This window comes from Schistocerca piceifrons, chromosome X (genome assembly GCF_021461385.2).
Source record: "Schistocerca piceifrons isolate TAMUIC-IGC-003096 chromosome X, iqSchPice1.1, whole genome shotgun sequence".
Classification (NCBI taxonomy): Eukaryota; Metazoa; Arthropoda; class Insecta; order Orthoptera; family Acrididae; genus Schistocerca; species Schistocerca piceifrons.
The window spans coordinates 52,208,010-52,225,877 of NC_060149.1; the positions used below are offsets into that span (position 1 = coordinate 52,208,010).

Consider the following 17,868-nt stretch of genomic DNA (forward strand, 5'->3'; position numbering starts at 1 on the left):
TAATAAAGACCATCTGATGAAAAATAAAAATTAGTATAATAACCTGTAAACTACAATTAAAAAATATTACAGTGCAATTGCTGCAGGAAGAGTACAGTACTATGTCCCCTGGTACCCTCGAAGCACAAGGGCTCATCAATCAAGCTGAGTATCAGAAAGTGGCTGCCCTCACACAGTCTGCATCACCAGATGCTCACAAGAAGATAGCAGGTCAGTAAAAAATTGGCTTTCTTAAAAATGTATGTGGAAAATTCCTGTAGGCTACAAAAATGTCACTTTTGTGATCCATATACTGCCACCTCTTTCACCATTCCATATACTTTATACGACAGATATTAATGTACTTAAAGAATAAAGCAAATTGTTGACATATCTGATTTGTCTGTGACTGTAATATTGAAAATTCGGAACAATTAACAGGGTAATATGTGAACATTATTCTTACTGATTTAGCAAACTGTATCCATTGAAATCAGATTATTGCGACTGTGATCAGTTTCTTTGTATTGTTCAGCTTATATTTGTTTCATGTGTCACAATTCATGACAGCCTTCTAATCTAAGTGTGACCCTGTCCAGATTTCTTTGGTCGGGTCAAGGACAAGGCGGGTGATGTGGAGCGCATCCTCAAGGAAAAGGATCGACATGGTACAACTCCCTACTTGTCATTTTTGCTGCATACTGAATGCTTTCAGTAGACTTTTGAGCAGTGTGATAGCTTTGCAGATACATGTTAACAGATAAAAATCTGTGTTGTGTGAATTGATGTTCACTGCATTTCTCTTTTATGACAGTGTTTGGTGTTAATTATACTTTGCTTTTAATATGCTGAAATATCTTAGTGCATGTTGGTATTGTATGTAGTCTTGTAACATACCTTCCTGCTTGAAACTTTGTCATTGAAATGCTTCAAAAAATGTATTCAGCATCACTCTGGTTTATGTGCCTGTGTTTCATAAATATAGCATCAGTAGTGCTGTTATCCTCTGGCTTGTTATCTTGTCGTAGTTTAGCTATTACGTGTTTGAAACGTAGCATTTTGTCTCAGAAAGGCATACTATTTAGAGAGGAATTTACATGGAGTTTGCTCAAACAAATCTGTAGTCAGAGAAACAACTTGCTTGTAATGGGTGTACATGTGCCTGTTTGGCAATTATTTCCACAATGAGTGGGGCAGAGAGATCTAAATTTACTTTTTGTGTGATTCTTTGTACTACACTTCCAAAGCATCAGGGCAGTGATCTGAGGTTTGAGTTAATCATTACCATGTGCCACTTAATCATGTGTTAATAAATATGATATTCAGTCTTCTGTTTGACTATATGGATTGTATATTGTATACTGCTTCTGAAAGCTGTGCATTTGAACGAATGAGCCAATGTAACTTTTGTGAAATATCAGTGCTTATTATGTTTCAAGAACAGAAATTACAGCATGGAACTAATTAAAAAGAACGAAGAAGGGCAATTGCTCACCTATAAGTGATTGCTGTGTGGCAGCAGATCAGCCTTAGAGTTACCCCCCACTGCACCCTCCCTCTTTTTTTTTACCCCCCCCCCCCCCTCACACACACACACACACACACACACACACACACACACACACACACACACACACACACACACACACACACACACGAGAGAGAGAGAGAGAGAGAGAGAGAGAGAGAGAGAGAGAGAGAGAGAGAACTGGAAACATAGTGATAGTTTGAAAGCTAGTATATTCTTTGTATTGGTGTGTGTATCTATGTACAGCAGAGTCCCGGTAATCTGAACGCTCAGTTAATCCGAACATGAAAAATGTTAATCTAAGTATGGAAAACTGTGCAATAAACTTCTGTACATACACACTATTTTAATTTACACACTACAGTAAACACATATTAGAAAAATTGGCAAGAAAATATTAGGTTTAAACAATGCATAACAATGAAAGAAAAGCTGTCAAACTTACTAAAAAAACAGTGTGCATTTTATCCCTACTTTTTAGATGACAAAAACTCAGTTGTTTTTTGGTGTAATGAAGACCGTCTGTTATGACGCATAGTTTTGCCATTGTTTCACAAACATCAAATCAGCAGGTGTAGCAGTGGGCTGTTGCTCCAAATAACGTAGCGTGAGGTCAAGGGCTTCTGCTGCATCACTGTGTGGCACCAGCTCTTCTTTGTCGCTTCCAGGCTCAATGTCACTTGTGTCACAGCAGTCCACTTCTTCCTGGTCTGGAGTCGCAGCAGCAACTAAATCAGCATCAGTAAGGTTCACCAGACATGCCCCATCCACTGCCATACACTCATCTACTTCTCCTTCACTAGCTTCTTCACGTCCAGGGATTGTCTGTATCATTTGTAGTAGATTTTCCTCTTCATTTTCAACTAGGTTGTCCTGAAATTCAAGAGATGTCCACAGTTTTTTCCACGATTTTCTCAAAGTATTTTCTGAAATATTCTGTCATGCCTCAGCAGAACCTATAAACAACATCCTTCACATTTGTCTTTTTTATTTTGTCCACTAAAGGAATGCTATCATCTTGGATCAGCATTCTTAATAATTGTTTTCTGTAAATCAGTTTTATTGTTTGCAGTATGCCCTGGTCCATCGGCTGTAGAAGTGGTGTAACATTCGGGAGCAAAAACTTCGCCACAGTTTCTTCATCACATAGTTCCTCGGTGCTGGGGTGAGATGGCGCGTTATCAATCGAAAGGACTACATGGGGAGACAAATGATTTTCCTTCGAAAACCATCAAACAGAGGGAACAAACTCGCCATGAAACCATTCTTTGAACAGCTTACCATCCATCCGTGCTTTTTTCTGGTTGCGATAATATACAGGCAGGGACTTGATGTTGAAGTTTTTAGAAGCTCTGGGCCTAGCAGATTTGCTGATCAACATTAAAGGCAGCTTGTGATTACCAGCAGTGATGCTGCACGCTAGTAAAGTCACATAATCTTTGCACATTTTAAAACCAGGAGCATGGTCTTCTGGTTTTGATGCCAGGCTTTTTGTTATCACTGCCCTAAAATTAAGGCCAGTCTCGTCAGTGTTGTAAATTTGTTGAGAAGAATACTTTCCCTCTCATATCATTTTTTTCAAACTCACCCAAGTATTCCTTCGCTGCATCACGGTCAGAAGAAAGCTTCTCTCCAGTAATTGGTAGCGGACAGATTCCACGATGTTTTTTTAAATCTATCCAAGCAACCCGTACTCACACTAAAAGACTCATCACCATTCATTAACTTGTTTGGGTAAACAGCCTTCTCCTGAACCAGTGCTCCACTCAAAGGAGTTCCCCTTTCTCTTTCTTGTGTAAACCAAAGGAAAAGAGCTTCGTCCACTTTATCGTACTGGGACTGTTTTATCGTACTGGGACTGTTTTATCGTACTGGGACTGTTTTATCGTACTGGGACTGTTTTATCGTACTGGGACTGTTTTATCGTACTGGGACTGTTTTATCGTACTGGGACTGTTTTATCGTACTGGGACTGTTTTATCGTACTGGGACTGTTTTATCGTACTGGGACTGTTTTATCGTACTGGGACTGTTTTATCGTACTGGGACTGTTTTATCGTACTGGGACTGTTTTATCGTACTGGGACTGTTTTATCGTACTGGGACTGTTTTATCGTACTGGGACTGTTTTATCGTACTGGGACTGTTTTATCGTACTGGGACTGTTTTATCGTACTGGGACTGTTTTATCGTACTGGGACTGTTTTATCGTACTGGGACTGTTTTATCGTACTGGGACTGTTTTATCGTACTGGGACTGTTTTATCGTACTGGGACTGTTTTATCGTACTGGGACTGTTTTATCGTACTGGGACTGTTTTATCGTACTGGGACTGTTTTATCGTACTGGGACTGTTTTATCGTACTGGGACTGTTTTATCGTACTGGGACTGTTTTATCGTACTGGGACTGTTTTATCGTACTGGGACTGTTTTATCGTACTGGGACTGTTTTATCGTACTGGGACTGTTTTATCGTACTGGGACTGTTTTATCGTACTGGGACTGTTTTATCGTACTGGGACTGTTTTATCGTACTGGGACTGTTTTATCGTACTGGGACTGTTTTATCGTACTGGGACTGTTTTATCGTACTGGGACTGTTTTATCGTACTGGGACTGTTTTATCGTACTGGGACTGTTTTATCGTACTGGGACTGTTTTATCGTACTGGGACTGTTTTATCGTACTGGGACTGTTTTATCGTACTGGGACTGTTTTATCGTACTGGGACTGTTTTATCGTACTGGGACTGTTTTATCGTACTGGGACTGTTTTATCGTACTGGGACTGTTTTATCGTACTGGGACTGTTTTATCGTACTGGGACTGTTTTATCGTACTGGGACTGTTTTATCGTACTGGGACTGTTTTGCAGTCTGCTGAATTTCGAGTGTTTTTCCCGAAGATGTTTCACAGGACTGTTCAAGCTTCACCCAGTTCTTCTTCCAATCAAAAGTGGTTGCTTTACCAACACCCAGACCCGTTGCCAGTTTAGATACATTCTCACCATTGTCTATCTGCTTCAAAGCATTCAGTTTTTCTTTGAGAGTTAACATTGTATGTTTCCATTTACTCACGATGAAAATATGTACACCACTACACCTGAATGAATACAATACAACTGTTACACATGCCAGCAATCGATAACTAACATAACCAAGTGCTTTGCAAGCCAGTTGGCAGTGCACTGACCTCAGATACTACAAAGGTCTCAACAATGCACAACAACAAGTGCAGGGAGTGAGAGCGAGCCATTGTTCCCACACTTGTTCCTATTTGTTACCATGATGTACCTACTTATCTGCTTGGTATACTTCATTCTAGAAACTCGTCTTCATAATTCCGGCTAATCCGAACAAATTAGTAATCCGAGCAAGATCTGGTCCCAATTAGTTCAGATTATCGGGACGCTACTGTACTGTGGATCAATGAATCAATTGACTTCAGATGAGTGGTTGTCTATCCTCATTTTTGTTAATTGCTACCGTGCTGAATTTTCATTGCTTCTTTTATTTACTGACAAAATGTGTGTGATGTGTTTATGTGCCTGTTGATGAGTCAATGTATCATGGGCCGTCTCTACTATGCTGCAAAAGGACACCGTTATGGTGTGGCTAATGGCTGTGTAGTACTTTGTGTAGCTGGCCATGATGTCTCCTTTGTTGATGCTGCTGAGTCTGCGTTGTCCATGTGGCTTCTCGTTGTCTAGGTGATGATTCCCTTGCTGCTCTGGGCCCAAGAAAGGTGTGGGTTTTTAATTATCACTGGACTAACGAAATCATGATGCAGTATTCCACGGTTTGTGTAAAACAAAAACACATATTTATTGCCAGAACTTGAAAATGACTACACTTCACTGCGGCCAAAACTCAAGTGGCTGAAAACCCGTTGGTGACCAAAGATCACCGTCATAGCTACACAGAACATACAATTTCAGTATCGATTATTGATCATAACACCTATCCTAGTATCAAGTTAAGCAAATACTTTCTTCCAGCGCCCCTGCTTCAGCAGATATTCTCTGTATGCTTCATAGTGAAGCACCACATGTATTTGTTGTTGCAATCTACACTGGTGGTAACATTTTGTCACTTCTGCCATTATCTTTAAGGTACCAAAGAAATTCATATACCTTGTATATAACACTCTTTGTTTGGCTCTGTGTGTCTTGAGACTCTCTGTGTGTCTTGAGACTGTCATCACTATAGTATACTTCCATGTGGTGCACATGTAAGTAAAGGCTGCATAATGTATAGTAGCAAAGCAAAGCTGTGCCAGCAGCAGTGTGAATAAAGTGCAGTATTGTAAACTCTGTTAATGATAGGTGTCTATTTGATAGCCTTTGCTTCTTATGGTGCTACCTGGATGTCACCCATGGCGGAAATGATGCTGTGATATCAGTGTGAGTTCCAGGTCACAGACCAGACTAGGCCAGAGGCTTTTCATTGACATTTAGAGACGGGGAGAAGACAAGGGATGAGAAAATTGACCTCCTCCTCCCAGCCACCACTTTCACAGCTTCCTAGTATAGTGAATTAACTATTTAAATACTTTTGGAAAAAGTGGTTCAGAGAGATCCAGGATGATTTAGAAGGGTTGAATATAACAACGAAACAAATTGAAAACAGAAAAGAAAGGGCTATTCTGAGGAGCACACACGAGACATGAACAAAAAACATTTAAATGAAATCAGTACACCATAACTATTGAAGAAAGGGCAGCCAGATCAGAAAGAATCTAAAAGTTAAGGAAACAGAAGAGGATAATGAAAAGCCAAATCTCTGCTTGGAATAAGTTAGTGTGTATGGACTGATTTAAGTGTTCCACTGTGGGCGTAGACTGTATAGAAAATATCCCAGATTATAATCATAGGCTGAAGAAAACTGGAATTTCAACTTATTTGTAGTTATTAGTCTTTCAGATCAAGTTGTTTGTCTGTGACACTTTGTTAACTTCTGCCATTTAGTAATAGCAATACCCTCTTGAATGTGGGTAATTTTCTATGCCTGTTGTTTTTAACTCTTACATTATCCTCCATGTTTGTAGTGATAGTTTGTACAAATAACTTATCCCATTGTTTATTTAACTTGGCTTACAGACAGATTTTATTGTCCAGAATGAAATTTTCACTCTGCAGCAGAGTTTGCACTGGTATGAAACTTCCTGACATTAAAACTGTGTGCAGGACCATAACATCAACTCAAGTTCTCTGCCCCACTTTGAGCAAGTGCACTACCAACTGAGCTCCTCAAGCACAACTCACAACCTGTCCTCACAGCTTTACTTCCACCAGTACCTTGTCTTCTACCTTCCAAACTTCACAGAAGCTCTCCAGCAAAACTTGCAAGACTAACACTCCTGGAAGAAAGGATATTGCGAAGACATTACTCACCCGCAGTCTGGAGGATGTTTCCAGACAGAAATTTTCACACTGCAGTGGAGTGTGTGCTGATATATAACTTACTAGCAGATTAAAACTGTGCGGGACGGAGACTCGAACTCGGGCCCTTTGTTTTTCGCAAGCAAGAGCTTCATTCTATAAACATCCTCCAGGCTGTGGCTAATCCATGTCTCTGCAATATCCTTTCTTTCTGTAGTGCTAGTCTTGCATGTTCCGCAGGAGAGCTTCTATGAAGTTTGGAAAGTGAGAAACAAGGTACTGGCAGAAGTAAAGCTGTGAGGACAGGTCATGAATGTTGCTTGGTAGCTCAGTCAGTAGAGCAATTGCCCGTGAAAGGCAAAGGTCCCAACTTCGAGTCATGGTCTGCCGCAGTTTTAATATACCAGGAAACTTCAACTTTTATTATGGATTTTGCTGCCCCTTTTTATTTGCTTGTGTTTCCCTGCCACACATTCACAAATTAGCAAAATGGAATTGAAAATAGTATCAGATGAGGATATTCAGCTATTTACTTGTGGCTGATTGCTGTGTGGTGCTTAAGTGCCACCAGAGCCACAATTGGTTGTCTGTGTAGTAATACGGGAGAGAATGTGTACATGAAGTAGGAAAAAGTGTAGTTGCTCACAAGCTAGTGAAACTGTCTGCTTTTACCCATGTCTGTGTGCCTTATATTAATCAGCAGCTGCTGAATGGCTGCCTCAGAATTGTTTCTCCTCGCATACAATGAAAGAAACCAGATGTTCAAAAAGCATCAAATTCTACATTGTCAGTGGTTTACTTTTATCTGTCACTCATCATATTTTGTTTTGAATATTGTGATGCAATTTACTATGTTAACATATCAGTTTCATACTCTCCAATCATCCTACAGCATATAGAATTTTTTTTTTCTGTTGACATTTATGAAAAGTAAAATATGTATACAGTTAATGAAATGTTGCATCAAATGAAACCACAAGTTTACTGTTACCAGTCACCATTTATTTATCTCCATGACGTGTGTGTGTGTGTGTGTGTGTGTGTGTGTGTGTGTGTGTGTGTGTGTGTGTTAAGATTTTTTGAGGAACTTGTGGCACAGTCTCCAGTGGTCACAGGTTCCTTTCACTAACACATCGCAGATGGAGGTTTAAACCTTTGAAACGCATCGTGACTGCTAACAGTAAATTTCTTGTTTCATTTGATGTCAATAACAGTCATGGTAAAGCCTAACCTAAAATGTTCCCATTTAAAGTTAAATGTTGCATCTGTTTCTGCCACTTAATCTAGCAAAGAAGCCCGTAACAGATTTTACAGGTTGCGTAACAGTATTAACCAATTAGAACTAATTATTCTCTTCATATTTGTGTGTGACTTTATCAATAGTACAAGATCACAACAGCAATACAGTATTACCCCTCTTTTACACTTTTCAGGGGATTGGAGAATTGGTGGTGTAAACTGGAGTAAAATTGTAAAGGGATAGAATCGCTAAGCAACTGCTGATATTGCACTGCCTTCTAATTCTGCTTATCCACTGGAAAGTAGAATGGTACAAGTAGCTGAAATGTTGTGGGGTAGCCTTCCTGTGAGCTGATTCTTACGTTTTGCTTATATTTTATGGTATGGGAAATGGAGGTGTCCATAATAGGAATGTTATGTCTTTTTCAGAAGCATTCAAATTTTAATATTAACTCAATATTTACAATTAAAAATCATAGCTGTAACAATTATTGTTTTCTACAAAAGAAGATTAATTGTTTTTTGTTTAGCTCTTTTGTTTGATGTGCCCTTAGTCTGTTTCTTCAATTCATAGAGTGTCTCAAGCATATTTTTCACACTCTTCAACAAAACAAAAATATTTTTGTAGTGCTTCCACTGCTGCAGCTCCCTGAGAACTGGTGGGCACTAATACACTCTTCTTCTTCTTCTTCTTCTCCTTCTCCCCCTCCCCCTCCTCCTCCTCCTTCTCCTCCTCCTCCTCCTCCATCACTGAGAGAAGATTAGCTGACAGTTTTTCTACATCAAATTCCTCCATGGTTTTTTCCTCTGCATCTATATCATTGTCATCTACCTGCAGAAATTCATTAAAAGAGTACTTTGGCTGCAGTGTTTCCCATACTGATGCCTTGTACCATTAAAGAATCCTGCTTTTTTTAAATTGTTTATTGTATCCTCCTTCACAGCCTTCCATGACTTAGCAAGGAAATGCAGTGCTGTCAGCACTGAAATCCTGCTAGATGTGAGATCCATCCCAGAATCCATTGTGGACAAAAGCCTTTGAACGAAGTTCTTCCTATAAAATGACTTAAAGGAGTTTATAATTCTGAGATCTATAGGCTGCAGTTTGCATGTGCTGTTAGCTGAGGAAAATTCTAACTGCACATTTTGTAAGTTCTTGTAAATAAGGTGTGCAGGACTGTGATCAGCAAAAAGAAGTATTTTTCTATTTTGAGTTCCCATTTTTGCATCAAATGCAGCTAGCCGCTTTCTGAAAACATGTGAGGTCATCCAGGCTTTTTTGTTGGCATTGTGCGAAGTTGGAAGTAAATGTATATTTATAAAACGATGAGACATTTTTTATTTTCCTATTGAAAAGGGGTGAAGCATCTCACAGCCATCAGCATTAGCTTCCAATGTCATTGATAGCCTCAGTGTACATGTTTAACACCATGGCATTTATTGTCTTTGAATGCCAAAGTTTTGTTTGGCAACATATTAAAAAAAAGTCCAGTTTTGTCAGTGTTAAATATGTTTTTGGAATCATATTTTACAATTAAAGCCTGTAATTTTCCGTTTCTCAACTGCTGCACAGTGTCACTGTCTACATCATTTGATTCATCACATACGGTTCTATGAGATATATTGTATCTTCTTCAAAACCTGTCAGTCCAGTCATTGGAGGCACTGAAATTCTCTCTGTCAATAATGTTGGTCACTTTAAGTGCTTTCTCCCTTAAAAACACCTGTCAACTGCAATACCTGCTGCCCTTAATATCTCAAATCAATGTTTTGTGGTTTCCTCCAAAATCATCATATTTTGAACAGGTAACACACTTTCATTTTTCGGCACTTTGCCTGCTTTCTGTAGCACTAGGTATGATATTTTCTGTTTTTTACAATTGAATTCATAGTTGATACTGAAAGTTGCAATTCACATGCAAGTGCTACTCGTGTTCTGTGGAGGAATCCACTTTCTCCAAAATCCAGTCCTCCTCTTCCACAGTAAATGGTTTTCTTTCTTTTCTCTCCATTGATCAGAAAGAGCCGATAACAAAACAATAAAAATACCATAACACACAAAGATTAACAAGAAATAAAGAAGATTGTAGCAAATGACTTGGCCTCTCAATTCAGATACAGTAAAAAAGAAAAGGAAACTTAATAAACAAACTAATAAATCACCAATAACTTTAATGCTTCAGCAACAAAAACAGTAATCATGAAATGAGAAACTTCACTGGCAAAAATGCTATAGACTCGCTCAACTATCAGCTCACGCTATGACGTCACACAAGAACAGTGTGTGGGATGCAGCAGATTTATGACATCTCCAAACCATAAACTATGCTTCATTTAAAATGTATGACACCTGAGCTTCATTTTTAATATGTATACAAAGTTTATACACTAAGAAGAAACTTGTGTTCCAGTGAAATAGGCCTAAAAATGAGTTTCATTATCTAACAATGATTTATAGTACTGGTAGTATTGTTCCACATATGTTCAAGTTGATATCAGTACACAAAAATAGCATTTGATTAAATTTGCTTGTTAACTATTTGTTCTATATTTCAGCTCAGAGGCTTAGCCTTTTTCAGACTTTGTGAATTATACGCGCTTTAAACAGAGCACTCTTAGAGCCTGCATGAAAGTGGAGCTGCCAGGCAGGGTGTAAACGGCAAGAAATACAAAAATTCAGAAATGTAAAATTGAGGTTTCCAACACATTGTCAGTGTACAGAACTTGACAGAATAGGAAAAAATGCGGAAGTGGGAAGAAAACATAAAATGCGGAAATGTGAAAGTGGGGGTAATGCTGTAGTGTGTGTTGCATATAGTGAGCAATATCATGGGGTTGGATTCCTTAAGTAAAATTAGAAGAAACATGAATATGCGATTTTACCAGGCTATGCACTTGTCGCACATACCCATAGGTTAACTGAAGTAATAGTTCACTACACTTAATATTTGCTACATTTTATGGATAGTTCACATCACCTCACACAAGTGTTTGAACTTCCTATCCTCTGTCTGAATACATGTTTCAGTCTATTGCTTTTAGTGAGATTGTGTCTTGAACATGCATGACAGAGAGCATAGTGTCTCATGTGCTTCCACAACATGTACAAAAATAAATGTTTCATTACTGATAGGTTTTACACGGACTTAATGTATCAGAAGCAAGTCCAAGGATTTTAAGTTGGCATAGTGTTAATGACAAGAAATTAGCCTATCACTATATCCCACATATTCGTCATGAGAGAATTCAGCAACTGCATTGATATTAATATACATATTGCTTATTGTTCAGGCCAATCACACAATTTTTTCTTTCTTTCTTTCTTTCTTTCTTTCTCTTTCTTTCATTTTTTACACCGTGACTAGTTTCACTCTGCCTGTGGCATCTTCATAGCAGTGTAGTTGTGTCTGCAGCCTGCCATGTCTGCATTAGAACTGCACATCAGAATAATGTGATTTTGTTCTGTAGTTCTGATGCATACACGATGGGTTGCTGATGCAGCTACACAGATCGAAGATGATCCAGGACTCAACTCGTCTTGCTGTTACAGAAAAATGTGTAACTGGGACTGAAAAAATAAACAGTATACATTAAGACTGTGATACTGTGGCAGACCCAATAGTCCAGCATGCATCAGAATTTGACTCATATTTATAGCTTGGCACACTTGGCAGTACAGTTGGATGCCTTCCAGAATCATCAGAACAGTTCGGCACGGCGCTTCATCAGTAACGATTGTCTGCCTCACTGAGTGAAGATGGAAGTCGATGAAAATGATGATGAGTCGACAGTGATAAATTTTGTGTCCATTAATGAGCTGTGTGCACTTTCAGCAGAAGTAGCTGACAAATGGATCAAAATTGACAGTGTGGGTGTGCATGTGGGTGTGCGTGTGGGCGTGGGCGTGGGCGTGCGCGTATTCACTGCTGAGCCTGACATGTCTTAAGATGCACTGGAGGGCATACTCTGAAACGTGCAGGAGAACAATCACATGTACAATACATCTTTCAATGACAAAACATCCACTTACAGGGTTGCCACAGGTTTGACAAATCAGGGAATATGAGGAATTTCAAACATAGCAGGCAAATATCAGGGAAATTTGAAGAAAACGCTGGAAAAAGATAGTTTTTGTCACAGTAGATGAAATGGTTTGTTTACTGAGGTGTCGTACATCATCTCTGGCTGGGTGCAGCTGAGTACGTGTGCCGCTTCCCTACTCTCTCATTACTACTGTTTGTCCCCTTCCTACCACTCCACTCAGTTTGCAGTCAGTGCTGCCACCACTTCTTGCTGCTAGCCTATTGGCTGTGAATGAGAGACAGGGAGACATGAGAGGTGGTTTGTTGGGATCTGTTTCTCAGAGACTGTAGACACAGTGGCCGGAGACGGCAGCCATGTGCACACGAGTTGTGTCTGAATGATTGCATGAATGTGTTTGTGCCTCGGATGATGTAACAATGGAAAATTGTATTGAAATGCAGGAGGATCTGCAACAAATTGATGCATGGTGCAGGGAATGGCAATTGAATCTCAATGTAGGCAAGTGTAATGTGCTGCGAATACATAGAAAGAAAGATCCTTTATCATTTAGCTACAATATAGCAGGCCAGCAACAGGAAGCAGTTAATTCCATAAATTATCTGGGAGTAGGCATTAGGAGTGATTTAAAATGGAATGACGATATAAACGCCTCTTGCATAGCCCCCTCACACTGCATTTTGCTTCGTGTAATTTTTGTTTGTCTGCAAGGCTTTGGCTATGTTTATGTTTGCTGTGAAGTTTCCTTTGCATCCGCAGCAGTTTTCTAACTCAGTTGTTGTACCGCGGTGGCTCTTTTCCATCTCTTATGATCTTGCGTGGCACATACTCATCTAATGCATATTGTACGATGGTTTTGAACTTTGTCCACTGATCCTCAACACTACCCATACTTGAGACAAAACATTTGTGTTGAGCCGTCAAGCACTCTGAAATCTACTTTTTGTCACGTTTGCTAAACAGAAAAATCTTCCTACCTTTTTTACTATTTCTATTCACGGCTGAAATCATCGATGCAGTAGCTGCTTTATGATCGCTAATTCCCTTTTCTGCGTTAACTGTTTCAAATAGTTCGGGTCTGTTTGTCACAAGAAGGTCTAATATGTTATCGCCACGAGTCAGTTCTCTGTTTAACTGCTCAAGGTAGTTTTCAGATAATGCACTTTTTATTGTTGCATATTTTCAGTTATTCTGCATCTCTTGATGTTATCCACTGTGTTAGGTATTATTAAATATGAGGGTTGGAACTTTAATAGTGGCAGGTATTTATTTACAGCTTATACGAAACAGATATAGGTTTGCAAGTTAAACTGCCCTCCAGGGTAGTCACCAGCATTGTGTATAACCCATTGCCAGCGACATGGAAGTCGTAGGACACAAATAGCAGCACCAATTGTGTTGATAGTTAGAGTGGAATGGTCTGTTGCCTGACAAATCTCTCTAACAGTTCTGAAGCAAATCCCATAAAGTGCTTCCTTCAGCTTGAGTCTGAGGAGTGTGGGGGGTTGTACAGCACTTCTCAGACCCATCCATGTAATATCAGTTATAAATTGCATCACATGTGCCTGAGCCTCGTCCTGTAATGTGATGGATGAGTCCTGCAGAAAGTGTTGCTGCTTCTTTCTCTAAACTGATCACAGAACGTTTCTGAAAAATGACAGTGTAGAGAAAGAAGCAGTGACAATTTAGTGACAATTTCTGCAGTACATGCTCCCCCCCCCCCCTCCCATTTTGCAGGACAATGCTGTGGTGCATATGGTGCAAGTTAACTGATTTGTTAGATCGATGGGGCTGGGAGGTGCTGCCTCCTTCATCCCCCCATCCCCACCCCCGCCGCCGCCCACTTTCACCACATCCCTCCGATCTTTTATTAGTCTTTTTCATTAGTTTTTCTCCTTTTTTCATGTTATGTACAATGGGTTACATCAGATTATGAGGTCATTTCTAATTTTTATTCATCCATTTTATTTTGTCACGTAACATGGTAATTGTTCAGTTTCTTAATAGTAATATTCTTTTTCAGATCATCTTTGTTGGGATGATCATAGTCTGCCTTACATGTAAAACAGGCTCGGTTATCATCCCAGCAACAAAGAAAATAATCATGCAATTTGTAATTGTGATGTATGTGCACTTAATCTTAATTTTGCACGCTGTAGAGCTCAGTGACATCTAGTTGCATTCACTTAATAGTGTGGACACATTTAAATACAAGAGGTATGAAACATATAGATTGCCTAACACATTTACTCAACAGATATGCAAAAATTGTAGGGAATTTGGATTTTGTATGCATAAATAATTTGTTTGATGTGAATTTTTAGTATCTTCACACAAATGCGTGATTTAATAGCTTGTTGCTTGTCAAACCTTAAAAATGGTCTGAAATTTTGTATCCTTCTGAACATTTGTAGGTCTGGAAGCATTCGTGGACTCCATATGATTTAGTGTCACTTGTACAGCATCGTAAGATGATAAGAAAGAGTCTGCTCAATGAAATTAATAAAGAATTTAGGAGTAAAGATAACAACTTCCCATATAGTGAAGGAAATGAGTTGTCGACAGGCACATAAACAAGACTGAAAACCTTGCTAGCCTTTGATGAATCCTCCTCCATGCTATAGCATACATACGTGTGTGTGTGTGTGTGTGTGTGTGTGTGTGTGTGTGTGTGTGTGTGTGTGTCGTGCGGTTACATTGTGCTGGCTATTTGTACTGTGTGGGGAATGTAAGATTTAAAATTCACTGATAAAATTGCCAATGGATTGACTATTCATTGTTAATTCCAACAAAAAAGTTGTCATTACAATTTAAACAAAACAGTAAGACTGATCAACTGTAGGTTAAGACTTCAGGAAAACTTTAAATATTGCCTACTGACAAATCCTTTACAATTAACCAAGTTGTCATTTTAAACTGAACGCACACTTAAATAAATTATGTACATTTGCGAGAAGCAATTGCTGCTTTTAGTAGCTATATCATTAAAGAAACCTGAATCACGAGCAGAATGAGATTTATCATTTGAAGTCCGTATTCATTGTAAATGATCTTATTGATCACACAAAAAGTACATAATGAGTACAGGTTCTTCTCAAGACAGGTTTAGTTAATCCATTTTTAATTTTTAGTTAATTGTGTTACCTGCTACACTATAGAGTCTGATTTTATTTCTTGCATGACATTCTGATGTTTTCCTGAAAGTCATTTTAACTGTTGCTTTAACACTAGGTAAGTAATTAAATGACTAATACTATCTTAAGGAATTTTTCTGATATGTCAATAGTGCCTCACAGCATCAATCACAGTTGTCTTCTTGAAGAATTAAACAGTTGTAATATGAAAATGTACAAGTCACTAACTTATCTGTTAGGTTAACTAGGGAATCATGTTAGTTAGCTTACACATTGTGGCAAGGGCACTTCTGCTTGTAGAGACATAAATGATTTTATTCCACAATGCTCATCATATCTTCACATATTTTATAAGGTCCCACTGAGCTTGTGGACTGTTAGTAACTGCCACTGTGATCTGCATCAACTGAACTTTGTCGATGTGCAGATAGCCCCCAACAGATCCAGATGGGAAATGAAAAGCTAACATGCATCAGGAATATTAAAAAATTAATAGCCCTGACAAATGAGTCCAATGTATGGTCCTTACAAAAATTAATATTTTGAGGGGTGATCTAGCTACTGAAATTAAAGTGTGGTCGAGATTTGTTATAATCAATTACAAAATCATGGGCTTATAATATCACAGGATTAATTCTGGATGATCAGTTCGATTTTATGGAACTTGCCCCCCTTCTTGCAGCAGTGTACCGTAGGTCTCTAGAAGAGCATAGCATTCCAAAGGATTGGAAAAGGGCACAGGTCATCCCCGTTTTCAAGAAGGGACGTCGAACAGATGTGCAGAACTATAGACCTATATCTCTAACCTCGATCAGTTGTAGAATTTTGGAACACACATTTTGTTCGAGTATAATGACTTTTTTGGAGACTAGAAATCTACTCTGTAGGAATCAGCATGGGTTTCACAAAAGACGATCGTGTGAAATCCAGCTCCCGCTATTCGTCCACAAGACTCAGAGGGCCATAGACATGGGTTCCCAGGTAGATGCCGTGTTTCTTGACTTTTGCAAGGCTTTTGGTACAGTTCCCCACAGTCATTTAATGAACAAAGTAAGAGAATATGGACTATCAGACCAATTGTGTGATTGGATTGAAGAGTTCCTAGATAACAGAACACAGCATGTCATTCTCAATGGAGAGAAGTCTTCCGAAGTAGGAGTGATTTCAGGTGTGCCACAGGGGAGTGTCGTAGGACCATTGCTATTCACAATATACATAAATTACCTTGTGGATAACATCGGAAGTTCACTGAGGCTTTTTGCGGATGATGCTGTAGTATATCGAGAGGTTGTAACAATGGAAAATTGTACTGAAATGCAGGAGGATCTGCAACAAATTGAAGCATGGTGCAGGGAATGGCAATTGAATCTCAATGTAGACAAGTGTAATGTGCTGCGAATACATAGAAAGAAAGATACATTATCATACAATATAGCAGGTCAGCAACTGGAAGCAGTTAATTCCATAAATTATCTGGGAGTAGGCATTAGGAGTGATTTAAAATGGAATGACCATATAAAATTAATCGTCAGTAAAGCAGATGCCAGACTGAGATTCATTGAAAGAATCCTAAGGAAATTCAGTCCAAAAACAAAGGAAGTAGGTTACAGTACACTTGTTTGCCCACTGCTTGAATACTGCTCACTGGTGTGTGATCCGTACCAGATAGGGTTAATAGAATAGATAGAGAAGATCCAACGGAGAGCAGCACGCTTCACTACAGGATCATTTAGTAACTATGAAAGCATTACGGAGATGATAGATAAACTCGAGTGGAAGACTCTGCAAGAGAGATGCTCAGTAGCTCGGTACGGGCTTTTGTTGAAGTTTCGAGAACATACCTTCACTGAGGAGTCAAGCAGTGTATTGCTCCCTCCTACTTATATCTCCCAAAGACACCATGAGGATAAAAGCAGAGAGGTTAGAGCCCACACAGAGGTATACTGACAGTCTTTCTTTCCACGAACAATACGAGACTGGAATAGAAGGGAAAACCGATAGAGGTACTCAAGGTACCCTCCACCACACACCGTTAGGTGGCTTGCGGCGTATGGATGTAGATGTAGATGTAGAAGTAAAAGGAAATAGAAACTTAAAATCTCTATACAGGCTCATTCTGATAAGACTGTAGTATGACTAAGCCTGTAGGGGTTGGATCAAGGAAAGGATCTGACTATTAATTCAAAATGCATACAACAAACTAGTAAATACATGAGTTCAATGAGGGCATCATGATTGTTTCAAGACTTCATATTGCCTGAATCGTTTGTGAGCCACCAATTACTCAGTACAATTCTGAAATAAGATCCCATTAAGTTATAAAGCCATCTTACTTATATACTTTGTATCTTGATTCATTCATAATGGCTGCAGGATCATATATATATATAAACCAAAGTGCTGGCAGGTCGATAGACACACAAACATAAACACAAAATTCAAGCTTTCACAACAAACAGTTGCTTCATCAGGAAAGAGGGAAGGAGAGGGAAAGACAAAAGGATGCGGATTTTAAGGGAGAGGGTAAGGAGTCATTCCAATCCCGGGAGCCGAAAGACTTACCTTA

At 39.1% G+C, this 17,868-nt stretch overlaps 1 protein-coding gene across 4 annotated transcripts in view; it reads left to right on the forward strand.

The window, feature by feature from the left end:
* LOC124721190 (WD repeat-containing protein 7) overlaps positions 1 to 17,868 on the forward strand; it is a 375,749-nt gene that overhangs the window by 205,537 nt on the left and 152,344 nt on the right. For 2 of the 4 annotated variants that reach the window (XM_047246033.1, XM_047246034.1), the window contains 2 exons: positions 73 to 210; positions 579 to 647. In XM_047246033.1, the coding sequence (XP_047101989.1) occupies positions 73 to 210; positions 579 to 647 (207 nt within the window). The remainder of the gene's footprint in view (positions 1 to 72; positions 211 to 578; positions 648 to 17,868) is intronic. The other 2 variants (XM_047246035.1, XM_047246036.1) reach the window with 1 other exon arrangement.